Consider the following 23,887-nt stretch of genomic DNA (forward strand, 5'->3'; position numbering starts at 1 on the left):
AATTTTTCCCCCTTTTATGAATAAATGCCCCTTTCAAGGCATTGGAAAACTTCCCTGGGTCTTTGTGGTTAAATCTGTGTTTGAAATTTACTCCTCAACTGCGGGATGTTACAGATTGTGCATTATATTTGGGGTACAGAGAGGTAGTCATTCAAAAATCATGTATTATTGCATACAGAGCCCATGCAATGTATTGCGTTTTTAAGCCACATTTCACTCCTAAACGTATTTAGGCTTGCCATAACAAAGGGGTTGAATTCTTACTGACTCAAGATATTTCAGCTTTCATTTTTTATTAATTTGTAAACATTTCTAAAAACATAATTCCACTCTGACGTTATGGGGTATTGTGTGACACAAAATGTAAATGTAATCCATTTTAAATTCAGGCTGTAACACAACAAAATGTGGTCAAAGTAAAGGGGTGTGAATACTTTCTGAAGGCACAGTGCTTTCTGTAGACATGAATACCATCACCTCGCAGAATGATCCTCTCTATTAGATCCCATCTTATCTTGGCACCCCACGTACACCTGCTCCTCCCACCGCTACCCCTCTAACTCTCCTTCCATCTCCTCCCATAGGGCTCTGCAGCTGCTACAGTTGGCCTTATGTGAGACAGCTACTCACTTTGAGTACAGTACCATCCCTGATTCTCTGCCTGTTTGAGTGTGAGAGCGAAGTTGGGTACTTGCCACCTGGCAATAGCTTTGAAGGGGAACCATTCCAAACCTATAAACCCTTTTTGTGTGGGAAAGTCTGTGAAAGTCATATTCACATCGAGGTCGTGGTGATTCAGGACTGCCACCTTAAGTTTAGTTTTTTAAATTCTACTACATCACATTGTGTTTTTGTAAGAAAATGTTTCAGCAAATGGCTTATTCTTCAGCATACTGTGTAGTGCTGTTTTTTTCTTATTTTCCTTCGCTCGCCCCCCCCCCCCCGCACCATCTCTCCATGTCCTCAGACTGATTGTGTGAGTGCACCGCAGCAGTTTACATTCAATGCCCTCTATGTCTGTCTGCATCTTCTCTCTCTCTCTCCCATGATGCATAACCCCCATTTCCTCCACCCATGCCTCGTGGCACTGTGTTTCCTGTAAAAAAAAGAAAGAAAAATGTTCTAATGTAAATTAGTTGATGTTCAGCCAGTGCCAATGTAGACTTGATTTGAGGAGTGTATATCATTTGCTGAAGTATGGCTGGTTATGGACTCACATAGGGACCTGCAGCTGCTACAGTAGGCCTTATGAGTCAGCTATTTATTCCCTTTGAATACATTATCTTCCTTGTTTCTCTGCTTGGGTGTAAGAGGTAACCTGGGTACGTGCCACCTGGCAATGGCTTTTAAAGGGAAACCTTTTTGATTTCAAAAGCTTTTGTGTGGGGAAAGTCATTCACATCGAGGTCATAGTGATTCAGGACTGCCACCAGAGTGTTTTGTTTTTTAATTCTACTCCAGCATATTGTGTTGTCTTTGTTGGAAAATGTTTCAGCAAGTAGCCTATTCTTCAGTGCTGTGTTTCTATCCCCCCCCACCACCACCATCTTTCCATGTCCTCAGACTGATTGTGTGAGTGCACCGCAGCGGTCTACAATCAATGCGCTCTCTGTCTGTCTGCATCTCCTCTCTCTTTCTCCCATGATGCATCACCCCCATTTCCTCCACCCTTGCCTCGTGGCACAGGAACTCTCAGAAATATTCTTCCTGTTTCCTGTCAAAAAGACAATCCAAAAGACCTGTTTTCCTTATGTAAATGAGTTTGTTTTCAGCCTGTGCCAATGTAGACTTGATTTGGGAATGTTTTGAATTTGCAGAAGTATGGCTAGTTATGGACTCCTGCTCTCTTGGTATGTTGGTATCTCTGGCGCTCCAGTTCAGCCCTGTTGTTGGTCTGTGCTGTCTCTGCACTGTCTGTCTGGGGTACATTGGTTCTCCATTTGACAGTGGAGCCAGTGGAGTGTTAGCCTCATGATGGAGTTATCCCATCCTCTGGATCTCTGCTGTGGCCTTGACAGCCTGGTTTGGAAGTCACTGGGTTGTGGAGGAAACAGTAGAGATTCAGAACCTACTGTATAGTAGTGAGCCGCCTAGTTAACAGCGGAAGGATGAAACTTAATCCGTTTTGCATCTGGGTCATGTTCAGTAGGGCACATAGTTTTGTAATGGAAAACATAAATAACTTTTCTTATTGGACAAGTTCAGGTAGTATCTTTCCATTTCCCAACCTACTGAACATGACCATGTACTGAGTTCTCTGTTATTTTGTGTTTGGCCTTAGGTGTGGAAGTTGAAGGGGTCGGATGAGCACCTGAATGTGGAGAGAACGACGGGAGGCAGCCAGGAGGGGCTGGTGAGTCCCGATGCACCCATCCACACCTCAGCTACTGACTCTGTACAAACTGGCCCAGCACAATCACCTGCCTACTTTCAGTTCTCTATATACTGTAGGCATACATACACTTATACGGTTATCCATGTCTTTATCTCTAGTTGTGTCCTGGTTCTCACTTTCTGCACTCATCCATATATTTAAAAGTAAAGAAAACGCCTTTATATTATTGGATACCGCTTGAAAAATGTAATTGCAAACTCTCAAACCACATTCACTTTTTCAAAAAGTGCTGCACAGTTGAATAGACCGAGAAGTCCAATTCTACTCCCTAACTTGGATCAGCAAGGGAAAGGCTCCCAAAAGAAGAGGGTGAAGAGCAAGATTAGGATTTTTTTTCTTGTCAAAAGCAGTTTTTTGGGGGGATTCCTGTACTGTGACAGAGGGCACAAGTTGTCATTACCATGCAACCGTAGTAGTCTAATCGCGTCTAAGCTTCCCATTCTACTTCAGTGAATAAGTATTGCAGCTCCTCCGAAGGCGAAGATATATTCCTGGCTTAGCATACACCATCTACAATGACTCCATGTTAGCCTGAGCACTGAAATACACTTTGGGAATGAGGGCATTTTTGTTCTACATTTTATCTCCAATGCTGGGTGTACAACTGATAAGTGAACGCCACTTTCCTCAGGTTAGCTGCTTATTTATGCTTTCGGTGGAGATTAACACTTTATTAAAAAAGCTGTCAAGCATTTCATACTAGGGCTATTATGATGACTGTATTGCCACCACAGCACACCAGTAGTCACGAGCCATGAACGCAGTCAAATTCCACGTGACCGTTTAGTCACGGTAACTAGGCTTCTCCAAGCTCTGATGCTGCTGATGATCAGTAGTAGCCTACCAAACTTGCTAACGTTGTGGAAATATTGGTTCAATTCATATCTCTCAGATACCGGAGCCTGTGAATTCAAATAGACTTTATTTCAAAGTAACAAGCTGAGTTGGTCCATTGACCAACTGCCGGACTCAGTTTCAGTCCACTCTTTTTTTATACAGTTTCATGCTTATTCAAGTTTCATAGTCCCTCCACTTTATGCTAATAACCATATCCCCTCGGCTTTACTCCACCATTGTTTCCAAATCTAAGTTCTTTCCTCTAGGTGGGGTTTACCCTCCCCCCTAGTTCCTTGGATCAATTATATTGATGGCGCACCTATACATTATTTCCAGAAAATAATAAGTACAGACTACTATAGGCAATTATAAGATTGCTACATGCCATTATTGGACTATAATATTACTACGGGCCATTCTAGGATTAAGTACAGATAACTATAGGCCATTATAGAATTATACAAATAAATACACTTAATCCCAGGATTACACATAGTGCCTTTGGTTACTCCCTTTTAGAGCTGTTCAGCCTTTTAACAAGAAACACATTCTCTTAACAGAAAGCACCCATATATTCCCCCCTTTGGGACTTACGTCCCAACCCTTAAATTTGATCCAGTACAATTGAGAAGGAGAAGCACCTTCTGTATGTATTGCTATGGAGGCAATCTGCCTCCCTTTCTCCTTATCGACCGTTGCTCCTCTTCCTCACCCATACTGGGGAATCAGGACCAAACCTCTCCTTTCACATATAGCTAGAAAGAAGTAAAAGATCCAGCCAATTGTCCTTTAACACACTGTGTATAAGCATGCGCATGCATTGCTTTGCCTTGCCCAAGGTTCTCAGTTATGTAGAATACAATAAAAACAATCAACTCAACCTCATAAACCCTTATAACATCATTCTCAATATGACACCGAAACATGTGGCCCTCCCTCAAGGACACCTCTCCAACAACCATTTTAGCATAAGCGTTAAACATGTCGGAGGATTAAAGGCATGGTCCGTGGACTCTTGTAACCGGAAAAACCCTATGTTACATACATGTTTAGACAAAACAAATTCTCAGAAGGTCTAACATCATTTATAGTATCATTCAACAATTGATATACTGAATATATGTATATTCACTAAACACACTATTCATCACAATACAATGGGCAATCACCCCTTTGACACATTGCACAATCCAATGGTTCAATATAATGATAATATCCATCTCTTTCTTTCCATCCCATTGGGCACCACTTACAATACCCTCTTTTAGGGCACTGTTGGTGCCAATGTGCTCCTACATTCTGTTGAAACCTGTGATCAGGATCCTCATTATCCTTGACATAGTCCGGAACTGGATATATGTCAGGAAGTTAACCATCTATTTCAGTCTCTAACAATTGTTGTTGTTGTTGATAGGTACGACAAGCCACACCTCCCCCTGGAGCCACTCCCCATAACCATGCAGGATTTCCAAATGGACAGTCCAAAGGTCCTCCTTTAGCATTACATGGTTTTCCCTGTTTGTTGGTGTATTGTCCTGGAGCTCCAGGGACAGTGTACACCTCCACAGGTGGGTTGGTAAGGACTGTCTTTTTGGATCAGGAGAGATTTCAGTAAAGGCAAAACACAACCGAATACCACTCCCATCACCACTAGTGCGACACCTATCATGATTGCCATTTTTGCAAACATTGCTCCCCATTTTCCCAGGATTCAGTCCAACCAGTCCCAGGCATGGGAATCATGTCCAGCATTGACCTTTACTTCCTGTCGTAGTCCTTTCAGCTTGGTCATTGCCTTAGTAAATGAACCATCTGGGGCGGTGTTATTGGGGATGAAGATGCAGCATTCATCTCCAAACATAACACAAACTCCACCTTTTTCTGCTAAGAGCCAATTCAAGGACTGCCTGTTCTGCCATGTCATTCTGCTTGTGGCCTGTACTTCTTCTCCCAACACTGTCAATGCATAGTCTGTATAATTAATGAATCTTTGTTGGTTATAGTAAATATAATTAATCCATTCTGGATTTTTGTTTGATGCTATCCAGAGAAATATTCAAATCCTGATTTAACCTCATCTCTTGCTTTGTATTCCCTGGGGATTCCTCTAGGTTGTCCTATTGCATCCAAATAGACCTTGGGGTCAGACTTATACTCTCTCCTTACTGGAAACAGGTACAAAAGTATCTATATCCACAGTAAAACGAGTCATATATCGACATAACCTGAATGAACTCTCGGCAAGGAGGAAGCCATTGCTCCAAAACCGCCATAAAAAAAAAAGCCAGACTACAGTTTGCAACTGCACATGGGGACAAAGATCGTACATTTTGGAGAAATGTCCTCTGGTCTGATGAAACAAAAATAGAACTGTTTGGCCATAATGACCATTGTTATGTTTGGAGGAAAAGGGGAAGGCTTGCAAGCTGAAGAACACCATCCAGACTGTGAAGCACAGGGGTGGCAGCATCATGTTGTGGGGGTGCTTTGCTGCAGGAGGGACTGGTGCACTTCACAAAATAGATGGCATCATGAGGGAGGAAAATTACGTGGATATATTGAAGCAACATCTTAAGACATCAGTCAGGAAGTTAAAGCTAGTTTGCAAATGGGTCTTCCAAATGGAGAATGACCCCAATCATACTTCCAAAGTTGTGGCAAAGTCAAGGTATTGGAGTGGCCATCACAAAGCCCTGACCTGAATCCCATAGAAAATTTGTGGGCAGAACTGAAAAAGTGGTGCGAGCAAGGAGGCCTACAAACCTGACTCGGTTACACCAGCTCTGTCAGGAGGAATGGGCCAAAATTCACCCAACTTATTGTGGGAAGCTTGTGGAAGGCTACCTGAAATGTTTGACCCAAGTTAAACAATTTATAGGCAATGCTACCAAAAACTTATTGAGTGTATGTAAACTTCTGACCCACTTGGAATGTGATGAAAGAAATAAAAGCTTAAATAAATAATTCTCTCTACTATTATTCTGACATTTCACATTCTTAAAATAAAGTGTTTATCCTAACTGACCTAAGACTGAGTTTGTACTAGGATTAAATGTCAGGAATTGTGAAAATTGTAAATGTATTTGGCTAAGGTGTATGTAGACTTCAGACTTTTTTTTATTTGTACGTAAACGCAAACAGATGTCTGCACTCCTCCGCCGGGGGCACACTAAAAAAAGCTCCACAAAAATCAATCACTGTAAGGTACTTGGCATCTGGGGGAACATTGATCAGCAGCGTGTAAGGGTTTGGAACTTCCGCAAGCCAGTCCTGTGCTATGTAATTTATTGCTCTTAAGACATGTACCAGTCTCCATTTCTTTCCATCTGCTTTAAGGACTGGCAATAGAGCTGTATTGTAGCAGCTCTGTGTTTCTATTAATACCCCTGCTTTTATCAGCCCCTCAATAGTCAATATGCTTATGCCTTCCCTCAGCTTCTGGTTTCCTATAATATTGGTCTTTTCAGGGGTGTTTAGCATCTGGTTTTAATTTAATGCTTACAGGACTTGCTGATTTCACTACTCCAACGTCTGTGTCATGTTGTGACACCCCTTCTGGTAAGTGTTTGTTCTATTTCCTGCCTTTGCTGGTTATCTGGTGCTATCCCTTCTCCTAATTCTACTTGGTAAGTGTTTGTTCTATTTCCTGCCTCTGCTGGTTATCTGGTGCTATCCCTTCTCCTAATTCTACTTGGTAAGTGTTTGTTCTATTTCCTGCCTCTGCTGGTTATCTGGTGCTATCCCTTCTCCTAATTCTACTTGGTAAGTGTTTGTTCTATTTCCTGCTTCTGCTGGTTATCTGGTGCTATCCCTTCTCCTGATTCTACTTGTTGGTTAGCTCTAACTTCTACCTCCTTTGGGTCCCCATTCATTACTGTTGTTGGCAGTATTTTAATCAAGGCTTTATGAGTGGATAGTCTGTTTTGTTCCACTTGCTTATTTTTGCTTGTTTCATCATGGACCTAAATCATTTTCTATAGCTCCCTTATTTACTAGCAATGTAATGTGTGGAACGGAATCAGAAATATTATACAATGTTTCCACAGTATGAATCATCCCTGTCCTCTACATCCATTGCTGCTCCCTGTTTCCCTATAATTATGTACTGGGACATAATTGGTACTGATTTTCCATTTGCATTTATTATCCAAAGTTGTTCTAATAAATTATCTTGTTACGGGTCATACTGCATTGTGCAGTGATACTCAGAGCAAAATCAATCAGCTTCAGGTATCTGAGCCTGGATAAACATTCCCCACTACAGTTTTATCTATTTGTATCTTCATTTCTCCTAACCAATACATATTTGCTGTTCCTTTTGTCATTACCATTTGTAGGTTTTAGTCCCGTTACCCCTTCAGGAGAGCACTTCATTTGTATGCCCATTTTGCATAGAGCATCCCTTCCCAGTACATTCATTGGGGTTTGTTCTGACACTAATATAGGAAGGGTCGCTGATTTATCATCAGCTGTTAAATGGACTGGACCTGTCATTGGAATGAACTGCGTTTGTCCCGAGAATCCTATAGTTTTGGCATATTCACCAGACATGGAGAGATGGGAGGCATAATTTGGACTTACACATGTGTAAGTGGCTCCCGTATCTATCATCATGGGTGTGCCTCTGTTCTCTATTTGAACCTGCAGGATAGGTTCTTGATCAGCTCTTGTGGTGATCACTGGGAACTGAGCCTCCCCTGTAGGATTCTCTGGGCACCCCTAGTATCCCAGATTAGGCCCTGACCATGGGTTCACAGGACCCTGTGGTTGCTTCTGATTTTTGTTGCCAGCCTCCTCCAGTCTGTTTCCAATTATTTTGGTTCCTGTTTCCCTGTTGTTGCCAGGGGTTAATAGGACAATTTCACCTAGTGTGTCCTGGCTGTCCCCAACAGATCCCAGGTGGTCCCAGCGGGCCCCTGTTTCCTCCTCTCTGATTGTTTTGCAGAAGTCTTTGTTGCCTATTGCCATTATTCCATTGTTGGGGTTGTTGTGCATACACATTCACTACTGGTGGTGTGGGTTGTACTTGGGCCTGCTGGACAGGAGATGGTTGTAGTCCTCCAGAGGAGACTGCAGCCATTGTTCTGCTTCAGGCACAGGGGCTGTCACTGGAGCTTGGACTTTCTTTTTTCCTTTGTTCGTTAGTTCTTCCAGCTGGAGCTGTATTAGCTTGTTCTGAATGTATTCTCCTTGTTCCTTGAGTCTTTGTTTATCCTTTCTGTATTTTCCCACTGCATGGATTACATGGTCACATAATTCTTTGTGTGATTTTGAAGACAGTCCCACCACGTCCTCCAGCCTGCTTCTCACTGGCTGGGGCATGGCCTCTATCACTGAGTTCCGGGACAGAGTTGTCATCAGTGTGTGCCCCTCTGGATCCCGTTCTGTTTCCAGCCTCCTTCGTTTCAGCTGTCCATGTAGATACGCAGCTGGAATCTCTGTCTCCCCCAGTGCTTCCACTTTTAGTGACTTTTCAATCCTTGCTGGGTATTGCCTTCTTAGAGCACACCAAAAGTCTGGGCGGTGTGAGTCAGTCTATTCCATCTCCCAGTGTAGTCCCTATTGCCTCGTTCAGGTTACTGGACCTCCCTACATCCTCCTTCTTTGCCACTCCCACTACTCTCGCCAGCAGTGCCTTCAGATCCCCCACAGCCAGTAGCTTACCCATGGTTTGCTCTTCAAAAGTCCTTATCCATTTTCCTGCTCCATCATGGAGGTCAGGTAGGCGGGCAAACAACCCTTCCAGGTCCTGCGAGCCCCATGGGACATAATGCACTTGAGTCCCTTTTATAGAAATTGGACATTGTGCACCATATCTTTCAGGTTCTTTCATCTTCCTCCTACTCCGCAGCTCTCTTTTTTCCCTTTCCCTGCCATAGACCATTTTCCTTAACTGGCTATACAGTTGAAATCGGAAGTTTACATACACTTAGGTTGGAGTCATTAAAACGTGTTTTTCAACCACTCCACACATATCTTGTTATCAAACTATAGTTTTGGCAAGTCGGTTAGGACATCTACTTTGCGCATGACACAAGTAATTTTTCCAACAATTGTTTACAGACAGATTATTTCACGTATAGTTCACTGTATCACAATTCCAGTGGTTTACATACACTAAGTTGATAGTGCCTTTAAACAGCTTGGAAAATTCAGGAAAATTATGTCATGACTTTGGAAGGTTCTTACAGTGGGGCAAAAAAGTATTTAGTCAGCCACCAATTGTGCAAGTTCTCCCACTTAAAAAGATGAGGCCTGTAATTTTCATCATAGGTACACTTCAACTATGACAGACAAAATGAGGAAAAAAAATCCAGAAAATCACACTGTAGGATTTTTTATGAATTTATTTGCAAATTTTCACTTTCACACTTGCTCAACCCCTACCAGGCTGCACTTAAGCAGCGATCCAGGAGAGGAGCTTCCCCACCAACGAGAAGAATTCCACACTTACCTTTACGCATTTCTTATGCTTTCCCCAAGCGACCTGAAAATTCAGTCCTTCTCTGATACACTTCCCCGACCCACATGACTCGGACTGATTGAATAAGATTAATGAATTGCACTCGCAACTAATTGCGATTGCAACCTCAAATGGGTTGAACAAACAAGTCTGGCCAAACTGAATTGGACAAACAATCCAAATGTAACGGATGTGAAACGGCTAGCTTAGTTAGCGGTGTGTGCTAAATAGCGTTTCAATCGGTGACGTCACCTGCTCTGAGACCTTGAAGAAGTAGTTCTCCTTGCTCTGCAAGAGCCGCGTCTTTTGTGGAGCGATGGGTAACGATGCTTCGTGGGTGACTGTTGTTGATGTGTGCAGAGTGTCCCTGGTTCGCGCCCGGGTATGGGCGAGGGGACGGTCTAAAGTTATACTGTTACACAAACTCAAACAGACTGAACAAACTGGTCAGATGAACCACCGAAATAAAACAGGTGATTAACCCCACTCAACTGAGCCAATCAAAACTGATGTGGCACAACCCCCCCCCCCCCCCCCTTTGCTTACTCCCTTTAGAGCTATTCAGCCTTTTAACAAGAAATACATTCTCTTAACCTCTCTGGTACAAGGTCCCACCTCGACAACAGCCAGTGAAATTGCAGGGCGCCAAATTCAAAACAACAGAAATCCCATAATTAAAATTCCTCAAACATCCACCATTTTAAAGATAAACTTCTTGTAAATCCAACCACAGTGTCCGATTTCAAAAAGGCTTTACTGCAAAAGCACACCATGCGATTATGTTAGGTCAGCACCTAGTCACAGAAAACCATACAGCCGTTTTCCAGCCAAGGAGAGGGCTCACAAGTCAGAAATAGCGGTTAAATTAATCACTAACCTTTGATCTTCATCAGATGGCACTCATAGGACTTCATGTTACACAATACATGTATGTTTTGTTCGATAAAGTTCATATTTATTTCCAAAAATCTCAGTTTACATTGGCACGTTAAGTTCAGAAATGCATTGTCTCAAACAAATATCCGGTGAAAGTGCAGAGAGCCACATCAAATTACAGATAAACTTCTCCTTAATGCAACCACTTTGTCAGATTTCAAAAAGGCTTTACGGAGAAAGCACACTTTGCGATTATGTTAGGTCAGCACCTAGCCACAGAAACCCATACATCCATTTTCCAGCCAAGGAGAGTGTCACAAAAGTCAGAAATAGCATTAAAATTAATCACTTCCCTTTGATGATCTTCATCTGGTGGCACTCCCAGGTCTCCATGTTAGACAATACATGTTTGTTTTGTTCGATAATGTCCCTCTTTATGACCAAAAACCTCCTTTTTGTTTGCGTGTTTTGTCCAGTAATCCGAAGTCCAGACGAAAAGTTTTTAAAAAGTACAATAAAAGTTAGTAGAAACATGCCAACCGATGTTTAAAATCAATCCTCTGGTTGTTTTGGTCATAAATTATCAGTAATATTTCAACCGGACAAAAGCTTTGTCAATAGGAAAGGAGAAACAATCAGGCGCATGGCTGAGGAATGTAAATTTCCACTGGCCACTGATTGAAAGTGCTGTATCTCCCTCATTTGTCAGAGTAAAAGCCTGAAACAATGCCTAAAGACTGGCCACATGTAGAGGAAGCCACAGAGCTCGTGAACTGGGTCCTAAGTCTTTGTATGGTGGATTGGCTTTCAATGGAAAAACACCCTATCAAAATAATAGTACTTCCTGGTTGGATTTTCCTCGGGTTTCCTCCTACCATATCAGTTCTGTTATACTCAGACATTATTTTAACCGGTTTTGAAACTTTAGAGTGTTTTCTATCCAGATCTACTAATTATATGCATATCCTATCTTCTGGGCCTGGGTAGCAGGCAGTTTAATTTGGGCACGCTTTTCATCCAAAATTACGAATGCTGCCCCCTACCCTAGTGAAGTTAACAGAAAACACCCATACTAACTGCCTGGTACTCAGCACTCTGGTACTCAGCTCATGAGCTCATGAGCAACATCTCTATAGGCTAGGCCTACTATATAATAGGCTAGGCCTACTATATAATAGGCTAGGCCTGTTACTAGCCTGTTCAACCTCTTTTGTATCGTCTGAGATCCCTAAAGATTGGAAAGCTGCCGCAGTCATCCCCCTCTTGAAAGGGGGAAACACTCTAGACCCAAAATGTTACAGACCTATATCCATCCTGCCCTGCCTTTCTAAAGTCTTTGAAAGCCAAGTTATAACGAACAGATCACCGACCATTTCGAATCCCACTGTGCCTTCTCCGCTATGCAATCTGGTTTCCGAGCTGGTCATGGGTGCACCTCAGCCACGCTCAAGGTCCTAAATGATATCATAACCGCCATCGATAAAAGACAATACTGTGCAGCCGTCTTCATCGACCTGGCCAAGGCTACCAAGGCTACCACATTCTTATTGGCAGACTCAATAGCCTTGGTTTCTCAAATGACCACCTCGCCTGGTTCACCGACTACTTCTCAGATAGAGTTCAGTGTGCCAAATCGGAGGGCCTGTTGTCTGGACCTCTGGCAGTCTCTCTATGGGGGTGCTACAGGGTTCAATTCTTGGGCCGACTCTTTTCTCTGTATATATCAATGATGTCGCTCTTGCTGCTGGTGATTCTCTGATCCACCTCTACGCAGACGACACCATTCTGTATACTTCTGGTCCTTCTTTGGACACTGTGTTAACAAACCTCCGAATGAGCTTCAATGCCATACAACACTCATTCCGTGGCCTCCAGCTGCCCTTAAATGCTAGTAAAACTAAATATATGCTCTTCAACCAATTGCTGCCGGCACCCGCCCGCCCGACTAGGGTCACTACTCTGGACGGTTCTGACTTAGAATATGTGGACAAATACCTACAGTAGGTGTCTGGTTAGACTGTAAACTCTCCTTCCAGACTCAACGTTAACCTTTCTAGGGCAGGGGAACCCCTCGACAACATTCCGCTAAAAAGGCAGTGTGCGAAATTCTAAAATATTTTTTTGAAATATGTAACTTTCACACATTAACAAGTCCAATACAGCAAATGAAAGATAAACATTTTGGTAATCTACCCATCTTGACCAATTTCAAAAATGCCTTACAGCGAAAGCACAGCATATGATTATGTTAGGTCATAGCCAAGTCGAAAAAACACACAGCCATTTTTTCCAGCCAAAGATAGAAGTCACAAAAAGCAGAAATATAGTTCAAATTAATAACTAACCTTTGATGGTCTTCATCAGATGATACTCATAGGACATCATGTTACACAATACATGTATGTTTTGTTCGATAATGTGCATATTTATATCCAAACATCTGTTTACATTGGCACCTTACGTGCAGTCATGTTTTGATTCCAAAACATCCAGTGATTTAGCAGAAATACTCATAATAAACATTGATAAAAGATACAAGTGTTATTCACAGAATTAAAGATAAACTTCTCCTTAATGCAACCGCTGTGTCAGATTTTTTTTTAAACGGAAAAAGCATAATCTGAGAACAGCGTATATTTCACGGGTCATCCCCAAAGCCAACACCTAATTTGGCCGCCTTTCCTTCCGGTTCTCTGCTGCAAATGACTGGAATGAATTGCAAAGGTCAATGAAGCTGGAGACTCATGTCTCCCTCATTAACTTTAAGCATCAGCTGTCAGGGCACATCTGTAAATAGCCCACCCTCATCCCCATGTTATTTTTTATTATTTTTTGCTATTTTGCACCCCAGTATCTCTACTTGCACATCATCATCTGCACATCTATCACTCCAGTGTTCATGCTAAATTGTAATTTACCACTATGGCCTATTTTATTGCCTTTCTACATTTGAACACACTGTATATAGATTTTTCTATTGTGTTATCGACTGTACATTTGTTTATTCCATGTGTAACTCTGTGTTGTTTTTGTCACACTGCTTTGCTTTATCTTGGCCAGGTCGCAGTTGTAAATGACAACTTGTTCTCAACTGGCCTACCTGGTTAAATAAAGTTGAAATAAATAAATATATTTTTATTATCTTTCCATTTTCGCCTAAAATTACATACCCAAATCTAACTGCCTGTAGCTCAGGACCTGAAGCAAGGATATGCATATTCTTGATCCCATTTGAAAGGGAAGTTTGTGGAAATGTGAAATGAATGTAGGAGAATATAACGCATTAGATCTGGTAAAAATATCTATATGTTATGTTCCATCATCTTTGAAATTCAAGAGAAAGGCCATACATTGAGATAGGAGTCTGTGTCATTTAGATGTTGTCCACAAGATGGCAGCAGTGTGTGTGCAAAGTTTCAGACAAATCCAGTTAAGAATTACATCACTACACAATATTTTGTATCAAGTCTACCAGGAGTTTGCCCAAATGACCTGAATTGGTCCATTTATACATTTTCAAGTACATACCTATAGAGAACATACAAAAATGCTATGGTAATACAAAATTAAAGTTTACACACTCCCAGGAATGTCATTCATGATTGATCATTCGCTTCCCTACAGAAAATACACTAACCTTCACACATCTAGATTGCCGGGGGTGGGGGGGTCAAACTGTAGAACCCAGTTCCTACATTTTAACATAAAAACAAAACTATGCTATATTTTATCTCTGGGACCCTCAGGATGACAAATCCGAGCAAGATTACTGAATGTAAGTACATTATTTACCTTCAGAGGTGAAAGAATCAAACCAAGTGTCATGATGTGTTTTGTTGTTGTGCACTCGCCTCAAACAATAGCTTGGTATTCTTTTTGCTGTAATAGCTACTGTAAATTGGACACTGCAGTTAGATGAACAATCATTTAAGCTTTCTGCCCATTATAAGACATGTCTATGTCCTGGAAAGTTGGCTGCTGTTTACATTAGAATGACAGTCACATTATTGCATATTGAGCAATAATTGTCCTGGTTTAGGGACACCGATCCAATAGAGGTTAAGCAAATTGCTTCTCTTTACAACAGGAGTATAGCCTACCTGGCTGGCATGAAAATGAACCACGGGAAAAGCATCATCCATTTGCTATTTAAGTGGATAGACGGCATGTTTTTTTTTTCTCTACCCATGTTCCGAGACCGGTGCCTGATAATGGTCCATTCTGAATAAAAACAAATTTCACACATATATTATGTTTAGATTTTTTTTAAATACATTCTAAGGCTGCATGATGCAGATCAAATGATGATTTGAAATGTGTATTTTACACCCCTTTTTTCTTCCTAATTTCGATCTTGTCTCATCGCTGAAGCTCGGGACAGGCGACGGTGGTGTCATGCGTCCTCCGAAACATGACCCACCTATCCGCGCTCCTTAGCACACACCAGCTTAACCCGGAAACCAGCCGCACCAATGTGTCGGAGGAAACACCGTTCGACTGGTGACCTGAATCAGCCTGCAGGCACCCGGCCTGCCACAAGGAGTCGCTAGAGCGTGATGAGTCAAGTATAGCCCCCCCGGCCAAACCCACCCCTAACCCGGACGATGCTGGGCCAATTGTGCGCCTTCCTATGGAACTCCCAGCCAGTTGTGGCACAGCCCGGGAATGAACCCGGGTCTGTAGTAACGCCTCTAGCACCGTTGCGCCACTCGGGAAGCCCAAATCCTTTCTATTTTATTCAGCTATGTTCAATTGTATTTTTCATACTCTAAAATAATATAACATAATTCCAAGGAATTTTAAGCAAATCTTTTCTGATAAATGAACTAGTGTAGCCCATAGCCAGATCAGGGCCCAACACTGAGTAAGCTATTCTGTTCTTCTGAAATAGACAGAATTTTCTTCATATCATGTTTCTTTAGACCTGCCTAAAATAAATAGTGGATTTATTGTGATGGTGTAGGCTAAATGAAATGGATTTATATACTTTAAAAAAATGTAGATGTGTTGATGCTAAATATGTTTATGTTAATTAATGGCCAATGACCGTGAGACCGGCAGTTATTTGCTTGACAATCACTGGCTGACAACATTTCATGACCACCACAGCCCTATTTCATACCATTTCTTTCAATGAGTTGGTCACAAAGAGCAACCCTTTTTCTCTGGTGTATTGACAATGACTTTCTTTGTACTGTAGTTGGTTCATGTAAGGAAGAAAGGCATCTCTTATATTGCCGGAGGCTACGTTTTCTACCACACTGCAGTGGAAGAGAGGATGCTACTGTATTTTAGAATAACTCTCATTGAGGTTTGAAATTCCTCTCATCCTGGCTCTTTGTAGACTTATTTCTCTGCAGGCCCCCCAGCATATCATTGCGTTTGATGCATGAGTGGTGTGCTCAGGCGGGTATTCGGTATCAGTCCCTTTTTCAGGTGCCTCTTAACAGGCTCAGCAGAGCCCCACTATAGATACATTACAGTAGATGATTTCTATCTTTTTGATACCGTCTCCTGCCCATGTTCCATTATGGAGGGCCAAGTCGACCCACGCAGTAAGGGCACACCTGTGAGGGGGAGACCTGCCAGTTGGGATGGGGGGGGGGGGGGAAGGGAGCTTGGTGAAATACTGTTGAGGTTGCAGTACGTGGAGAGTGACTGCATTATGTATAGAGTATATGTAGATTTATTCACTCAATTGTTTCTTACTAGGGAAATGCATTAACCAAGGGGGATAAATATTTAACAGTCCCCAATTGGAGACCTAATGGAATGCAGAAATTGGAGAGTTTCATTAGTATACTGTTTTTTTGTACCTTTATGAGAAAAGTCATGTTTTTCTTTCTGTATCCACAGAAAAGTAGAACAAGTACCTTTAGTTCACAAGCTTGAATAATCTTTGCTGTATTCATAAGTTAGCCTAGCTAGCAGATTGTAATGGGCTAATGTGATGGTCCATTAGCTGTTACATGAAGGGTACTGTTTGGTGTAGCACAGAGAATCTTCGACTAACCTTAACTTGGCGATACTATATTTGTTCTCGATTCGGCCTACCATGTATCTTCTAAAATAACAGTATCCAGTTGCAGGTGGTTTGTTTGAATTTAGAAAATGCTCCGTTTATGTGTACACTGCCATCTTATCTATTTCAAATCTTCTCTCATTGAGCGTGACAGGGGAGTGACATGCGGCACTTTTAGGTGGACCCAACTGTCTCAATCAATGAGAGAAGATTGTACACATTATTGGATTACTTCATGGAGCAAAACATTTATTTATTTTCATAACAGAGCATTTTCTAAATTCAAATGAATCAATAAAATTTATTAAATTTTTGTTTTTCCTCATCAATCTACACCCAATACCCAATAATGACAAAGCAAAAAAAGGTTGGTCGAAATGTTTGCAAATGTATAAAGAAAAATACTAAAATATCACTTAAGTATTCAGACCCTTTACTGATTACTTTGTTGAAGCACCTTTGGCAGAGATTACAGCCTTGTCTTTTTGGGTATGATGCTACAAGCTTGGCATACATGTATGTGGGGAGTTCTTCTCTGCAGATCCTCTCAAGCTCTGTCAGGTTGGATGGGGAGCGTCGCTGCACAGCTATTTTCAGGTCTCTCCAGCGATGTTCGATCAGGTTCCAAGTCTGGTCTGTGGCTGGACCACTTAAGGACATTCAGAGACTTTTCCCGAAGCCACTCCTGCGTTGTCTTGGCTGGGTGCTTAGGGTCGTTGTCCTGTTGGATGGTGAACCTTTGCCCCAGTCTGAGGTCCTGAGCGCTCTGGAGCAAGTTTTCATCAAGGATCTCTTTGTACTTTCCTCCGTTCATCTTCCCTTGATCCTGACGAGTCTCCCAGTCCCTGCCGCTGAAAAATATCCCCACAGCAAGATGCTGCCACCACCATGTGTCACCGTAGGGATGGTGCCAGTTTTCCTCCAGATGTGATGCTTGGCCAAAGAGTATCAATCTTGGTTTCATCAGACCATAGAATCTTGTTTCTCATGGTCAGAGTCCTTTGGGTGCCTTTTTGCAAACTCCAAGCGGGTTGTCATGTGCCTTTTACTGAGGAGTGGCTTCTGTCTGACCACTCTACCATAAAGGCCTGATTGGTGGAGTGCTGCAGAAATGGTTGTCCTTCTGGAAGGTTCTCCCATCTCCACAGAGGAACTCGGGTTCTTGGTAAATTTTAAGAATGATTGAGGCCACTGTGTTCTTGGGGACCTTCAATGCTGCAGACATTTTTTGTTACCCTTCCTCAGATCTGTGCCTCAACACAATCTTGTCTCGGAGCTCTACGGACAATTCCTTCAATCTCATGGATTGGTTTTTGCTCTGACATGCACTGTCAACTGTGGGACCTTATATAGACAGGTGTGTGCCTTTCCAAATCATCTCCAATCAATTGATCTTACCACAAGTGGACTCCAATCAGGTTGTAGAAACATCTCAAGGATGATCAATGAAAATAGGATGCACCTGAGCTCAATTTCAAGTCTCAATGCAAATGATCTGAATACTTAGGTAAATAAGCTATTTCTGTTTTTTATTTTTTATTAATACATTTGCAAAAATGTTTTCACTTTGTCATTCTGAGGTATTGTGTGTAGATTGGTGATTTAAACAAATTTAAAATCAATTTTAGAATAATGCTGTAATGTAACAAAATGTGGAAATGTGAAGGGGTCTGAATACTTTCTGAATGCACTGTAGATTATGTCCTGTACTTTCCTGTCACATTGTGCCCTTGTCTGTTTGTGACTATTAGGGCTCTGAGGTCCTGGGAGCGAGAGTTGCCAGTTCTAAAACTGAAGCTGAGTTGTTTCTCCTCCGGTTTGCAGTGTTCAGGGACAGTCGTTTATTTGATTCATGCATTTATCTTACTGCTCTCTCTTGGCTGTGCCCAGTCCTCTGTGGTATCCAGGTTGTAGGGACTCTTTCTCTCTGGGACTGCTGTAAATTGATTGAGGGTGAGGATGAGTTCCGACTGAGAGACATGGCAGCTATTATAGAGAGGGCAGGGAGATGTAGAGAGAGGGAGGGAAGGAGCTAACTGGATTTGATTTTGATGGTGTGAGCTATAAAGAAAACAAAAGGCAAAGGTCCACTCTTTAAGTTCCGTTGATAGCTTCTTAAATCTCTTTTAACTGGTTGTTCACCTCTATGTAACTTCTTGGCTCTTGTCAGGAGGGAAGTACCCTGAAACTAATTTAGGAGTTAACGTCACTGGAGAGGTGGAAGCTTTTGCTCTGGTTTTGTTTGGGGTTTGTGATAACAAGAGGCCCAGGCTAAGGGTTAGTCATGGTTCTCTTCATACGACTGAAATGTGGACCTTTTAAGGAAACAACAAGGCGCTGTCTGCTGCCCTTCGTCAGGCACTGGTTTCAACATGGCTTTCATACAGTACCCAAGCTTATTCAAGAAGGCTAAACCCCTTTTCTGTTTTGACTCTCAGTTCATAGGATACAGGTGAATGTTAGATGAAAGTAGAAGTAGGAAGTAGTTGAATAGTTGGCACTTCACATATCCCTCTATTTTTTTTGTCTTTCTCTCTTAGGGCTCATCATCTTCCGGTCGGTCCCGTAGTGTCTCCCTCCTGCCAGCCTCCTCTTCGCCTGGTACCCAGAGGCACTTGGCGGGTTTGGGCACACCCAGCAACATCGTGACCATCACCCACCACAAGTCTCCAGCCGCTGCCCGACGGGCCAAAAACCAGTATCCTGGCAGACTGCTGGAGGTCAAAGAGGTGGGTGGAACCAGGAACTGTCCCTCTCTGATGACATTATCATGGATTCATTGATTATTCATTGTTGTAGACGCTAGGCAGACTGTCTGCCAAATTCATCCCAATTTCAGCCAGATTGGAGTCATGGAGTTTGGATTTTTAAATGAACTATTTCCACATTATGGAATATTTCTGTTAAAAGTACATGACCCAGTCATTTCAAGTTGACCGCAACATTGACCCCAACACACTCGTTTCAATACTGCACTCTATCCCATGTCCTATGCATTCAGTGCTTCTGCCGACCCTCCGGTGGGCCATTGGTGCAGTGAGTTCATAAAATATTTTTGGGCCTGGGCGTTTGACCCGATCAACATTGACTGCACTGCTCTCTATGTCTGTAGCTTGATCTGGCTTTGCGTTTCTCTGTATACATCCATACTGCTTAACATGGCATGCGACAAAAGGGAAATCTAGCTAATAGGCAAGCTAATGTTGTACCTATGGAGTGAAGTCTGAACTAGAGAGAGGTGGTGTGTCGATATGTTCTACATTCTGTAGGTGCATTATAGCAGTAACTCCAGTTTCTGCTAAAATGGTTAAATAACCAACTGAAGAATGTGGCATTGATTTGCATAAACATTTTGAGACTGAAACTGCCCTTCGAATTCTTCCTCCAAAACTGATCAGTGTCACAACCGTCGAAATAACATTCGGACCAAGGCGCAGCGTGATATGGGTTCCAAATCTTTTATTTCGTGAAACGCACAAAACAATTTTAAAAAACAAATGAAACGTGACGCTATGCTTTCAGCTGTGCTCACAGGCAACTACACATAAACAAGATCCCACAAAACACAGTGGGGAAATGGCTGCCTAAATATGATCCCCAATCAGAGACAACGCTAAACAGCTGCTTCTGATTGGGAACCATACCAGGCCAACAGAAATAAAACAACCTAGATTACCCACCCTAGTCACACCCCGACCTAGCCAAAATAGAGGATAAAAAGGCTCTCTATGGTCAGGGCGCGACAATCAGTCTGTACTTAGCTACATTTGTGCATGTCTTACTGAAGATTACTGAATGTAAGTACATTATTTACCTTCAGAGGTGAATGTATCAACCAGTTGCCGTGATAAAAGTTTATTTGTTGTTGTGCACTCTCCTTAAACAATAGCATGGTATTTTTTTCCACTAATAGCTATTGTAAATTGGACATTTCTGTTACAATAACAAGAATTGAAGCTTTCTGGAAAGTTGGGTGTTACTTACAACGTCATTCTAGTCACATTAGCACACGTTAGCAACAACCGTCCCAGTATAGGATCACTGATCCCGTAGGGGTTAAAACCAGACTGAACACACTGTGAGCGCAGCAATCTGGGTTAAGCAGGCTATTGCTCACATGCATTCATTCATAAATGTAAGCTTTGCCTTTATAACGACTGATTTTGTAACCTTTCTGTATAGCCTGGTTGCAGTTGCTTATAGGGATTTATTGAAAAAGATGACGCTATACTGTACTATAGGCCAGAGACCGCAGATAAGAACTTGATGGAATCACGATTGTCTGACACTTTTAGCTGTGCAGTCGCCTCATTCACAACTTTTGTTTAGTTAGTCCTAGCGGTCTAGTCTTGTTCCTGCTATTGTCAGTGGGCTGTGTACTTGTCTGCTGAATTATATAGATAAGATGACTTGAATACATTTTCAGCTGATGGAAATCATTCTCCAAGTGATGACAGTGTATTCTTCTATCCATCAGGGATAAACTGTTTTTCCTCTAAGCTTTGAAAAAAGTAGGCCTTTTGTTCATTATTATTATGTCTTTGCCCTGAAATATTCGCAGGTTAGCATTTTTCGCCATGAATCTTGTTCTGGAGCCAGCTCTGTGTAGTTGTCACTAGATGGCACAGCCACAAAGTCCTCAAATCTGATTTTTGAACCCGAACCTTAACCACACTGCTAACCCTAATGCCTAACCCTAACCTTAAATGAAGACCAAAAAGCTAAAAAAATTAAATAAATCATGAACTTTTACAATATAACCAATTTTGTCTTTGCTGCTGGCCTATCTAAGGGGAAATTGCTCAGTTCTGCCTCCAGGACAAGAGTCATGACAATAAACGTCAACCTGCGAAATATTCGGCTGTATACAGCTTTAGACACCGTCAGCAACCGAAGCTGATGAAGACTAGAGTTGTCTTTTACTTTGAGGCCTGGTATATGGAGTATTGGCAGTGGACACACTTGTGTGCTGTACCATTGCCTCTGTCGGACATTGCCTTCCAGGAATGGGTAAAGGGCTGAACATTAGTTCCATTAGTTACTGTACATCTAAAGCCTAGCTTCCTGCCATCCAGGACCTCTATACCAGGCGTTGTCAGAGGAATGCCCTAAAAATTGTCAGACTCCAGCTACCATAGTCATAGACTGTTCTCTCTGCTACCGCAGAGCAAGAGGTACCGGGGCGCCAAGTCTAGGTCCATGAGGCTTCTTAACAGCTTCTACCCTCAAGCCTCCTGAACATCTAATCAAATGTCTACCCAGACTATTTGCATTGCCCCCACACGCTTCTTTTACACTGCTGCTACTTTGTTTATTATCTATGCATAGTCACTTCATGTACTGTACATATTACCTTGTCTAACCGGTGCCCCCATACATTGACTCTGTACCGGTATTGTATATAGCCTCGCTATTGTTATTTTACTGCTGCTCTTTAATTATTTGTTACTTTTATTTCTTATTTTTGTAGGTATTTTGTCTTAAAACTGCATTGTTGGTTAAAGGGCTTGTAAGTAAGCATTTCACTGTAAGGTCTACACCTGTTGTATTCTGCTCAAATGTTATTTGATTTTACTGATGGCTCTACATGGCACAAATAACAACATTTTTGCCCGTTCTGGATAAAGGACATGGTGGTCAGAACTCATCATTCCTGCTGTAGCTACCGGACACTGTATCAATGCACAGGTATGGGAGCCAACAACAAAGGCTGCTCTCTTTGAGGTTCTGCTTCTGGAACAAGTTGGCTTTGTCCAGGTTCTCTGAAACATGGAACTCTAAAAGGGCATTGGTTGAAAAGTACACCGGCTAGAAGGATAGCGTGTAATCAAAACTTAGCTGAGGAATTGGATCACCTAACACCACAAGGACTCCGCTAGGGAATATGGAGCCATTTTACCAGGCTCCCCATGAAACTATAGCTCTGGTATTTTTCTTCAATGAATGCATTTTTCTACTTGGGATTCAAACAACACTGTGCCAGGTTATTGACATTCTTGGAAGAAGTAAACATTTTCATTAAGCTTTGGATAAGATCGTTTGTGCCTGGATGATTCAAGTCGTTAGATTCCCCATTCAGATCAGATTCATACTCTGCGTCAATCTTCACACTAAGAACCACTTTTTTTTAAACGAGATCTTCTCATAAAAAACATTCACAGAAAAACAACTTCAGGAGTGGCAACATTTCTCACCATTTGGAAAGTAGACTTGTCATCTGAAATGAACCCAGAGTGATTTGAGTAAATATCAAGCAGATGGTTTGACTGTTAAATAACCCAAACACTCATTTGGGGCCATCTCTGAATTTGGACTTGGATTATAGGAAACTGGGTTATCTTTCTTTTCTCTATGCTGTTTCAAGCTTGTGCTAACCTGCATTCTGCCCAAAATGAGCCTTGTTACATTACCCTTTTTCCATGACCTGATTAGAGGTAGTAGTTGTTCATTTAAAATGACACCAGTTCCAGTTTAACAAATACACTTGTAGATCAACTCAGAATTGAACCAATCGAAAATCGATCAAGCCAATAGAAGATGGCAGAATCGTTTTTCCACCTGTACTCTGCACTTTGTTGTACCAGTAGAGTGATTCATCTGCCAGGCCATGCACACACTTTTTTTTGTTTCCACAGTGTTCCTTCGCTCGTTGCTTCAGGCGGCACTCGGATGTGAATGTCCCTTGACAGCTCTGTTCCCTGCAAAAATGCAGATTTGATGCCTATGGAATGAAGTGTCCATTTTTTCTGGCAGATCACTGAGGCGCATGTCGGTGAGTCGTTTGGGAGTTGTTTAGCAGCCAGCTCCTCTAAACCTCTAGCCACTAGATGAGTCATTTGGGAGTTGTTTAGCAGCCAGCTCCTCTAAACCTCTAGCCACTAGATGAGTTGTTTAGCAGCCAGCTCCTCTAAACCTCTAGCCACTAGATGAGTCGTTTGGGAGTTGTTTAGCAGCCAGCTCCTCTAAACCTCTAGCCACTAGATGAGTTGTTTGGGAGTTGTTTAGCAGCCAGCTCCTCTAAACCTCTAGCCACTAGATGAGTCGTTTGGGAGTTGTTTAGCAGCCAGCTCCTCTAAACCTCTAGCCACGAGACGTGCTTTTGGCACTCTTCCAGTTCATGATTCTTTTAAGGGTACATACCCACCTTGTTGAGACGCATTTTTGGCCAATGTCTTTGACTTCCTCAAACATTACATTTTTCCTCCAATTACTGAGCTTATCTAGTTTAGCTGAGTCAAATGACATGGCCTTTGTTTTAAGTACATCATTTTGAATGTCATTCTGATTTTCTTGA

The 23,887-nt window shown here is 42.1% G+C and overlaps 1 protein-coding gene across 1 annotated transcript in view; it reads left to right on the forward strand.

The window, feature by feature from the left end:
* The window catches only part of LOC109907665 (oxysterol-binding protein-related protein 10), a 143,518-nt gene that overhangs the window by 56,850 nt on the left and 62,781 nt on the right, over positions 1 to 23,887 (forward strand). The window contains exons 4-5 of the mRNA XM_020505763.2: positions 2,282 to 2,353; positions 19,134 to 19,322. Of these exons, the coding sequence (XP_020361352.1) occupies positions 2,282 to 2,353; positions 19,134 to 19,322 (261 nt within the window). The remainder of the gene's footprint in view (positions 1 to 2,281; positions 2,354 to 19,133; positions 19,323 to 23,887) is intronic.

The sequence above is a fragment of the Oncorhynchus kisutch genome, linkage group LG17 (genome assembly GCF_002021735.2).
Source record: "Oncorhynchus kisutch isolate 150728-3 linkage group LG17, Okis_V2, whole genome shotgun sequence".
Taxonomy (NCBI): Eukaryota; Metazoa; Chordata; class Actinopteri; order Salmoniformes; family Salmonidae; genus Oncorhynchus; species Oncorhynchus kisutch.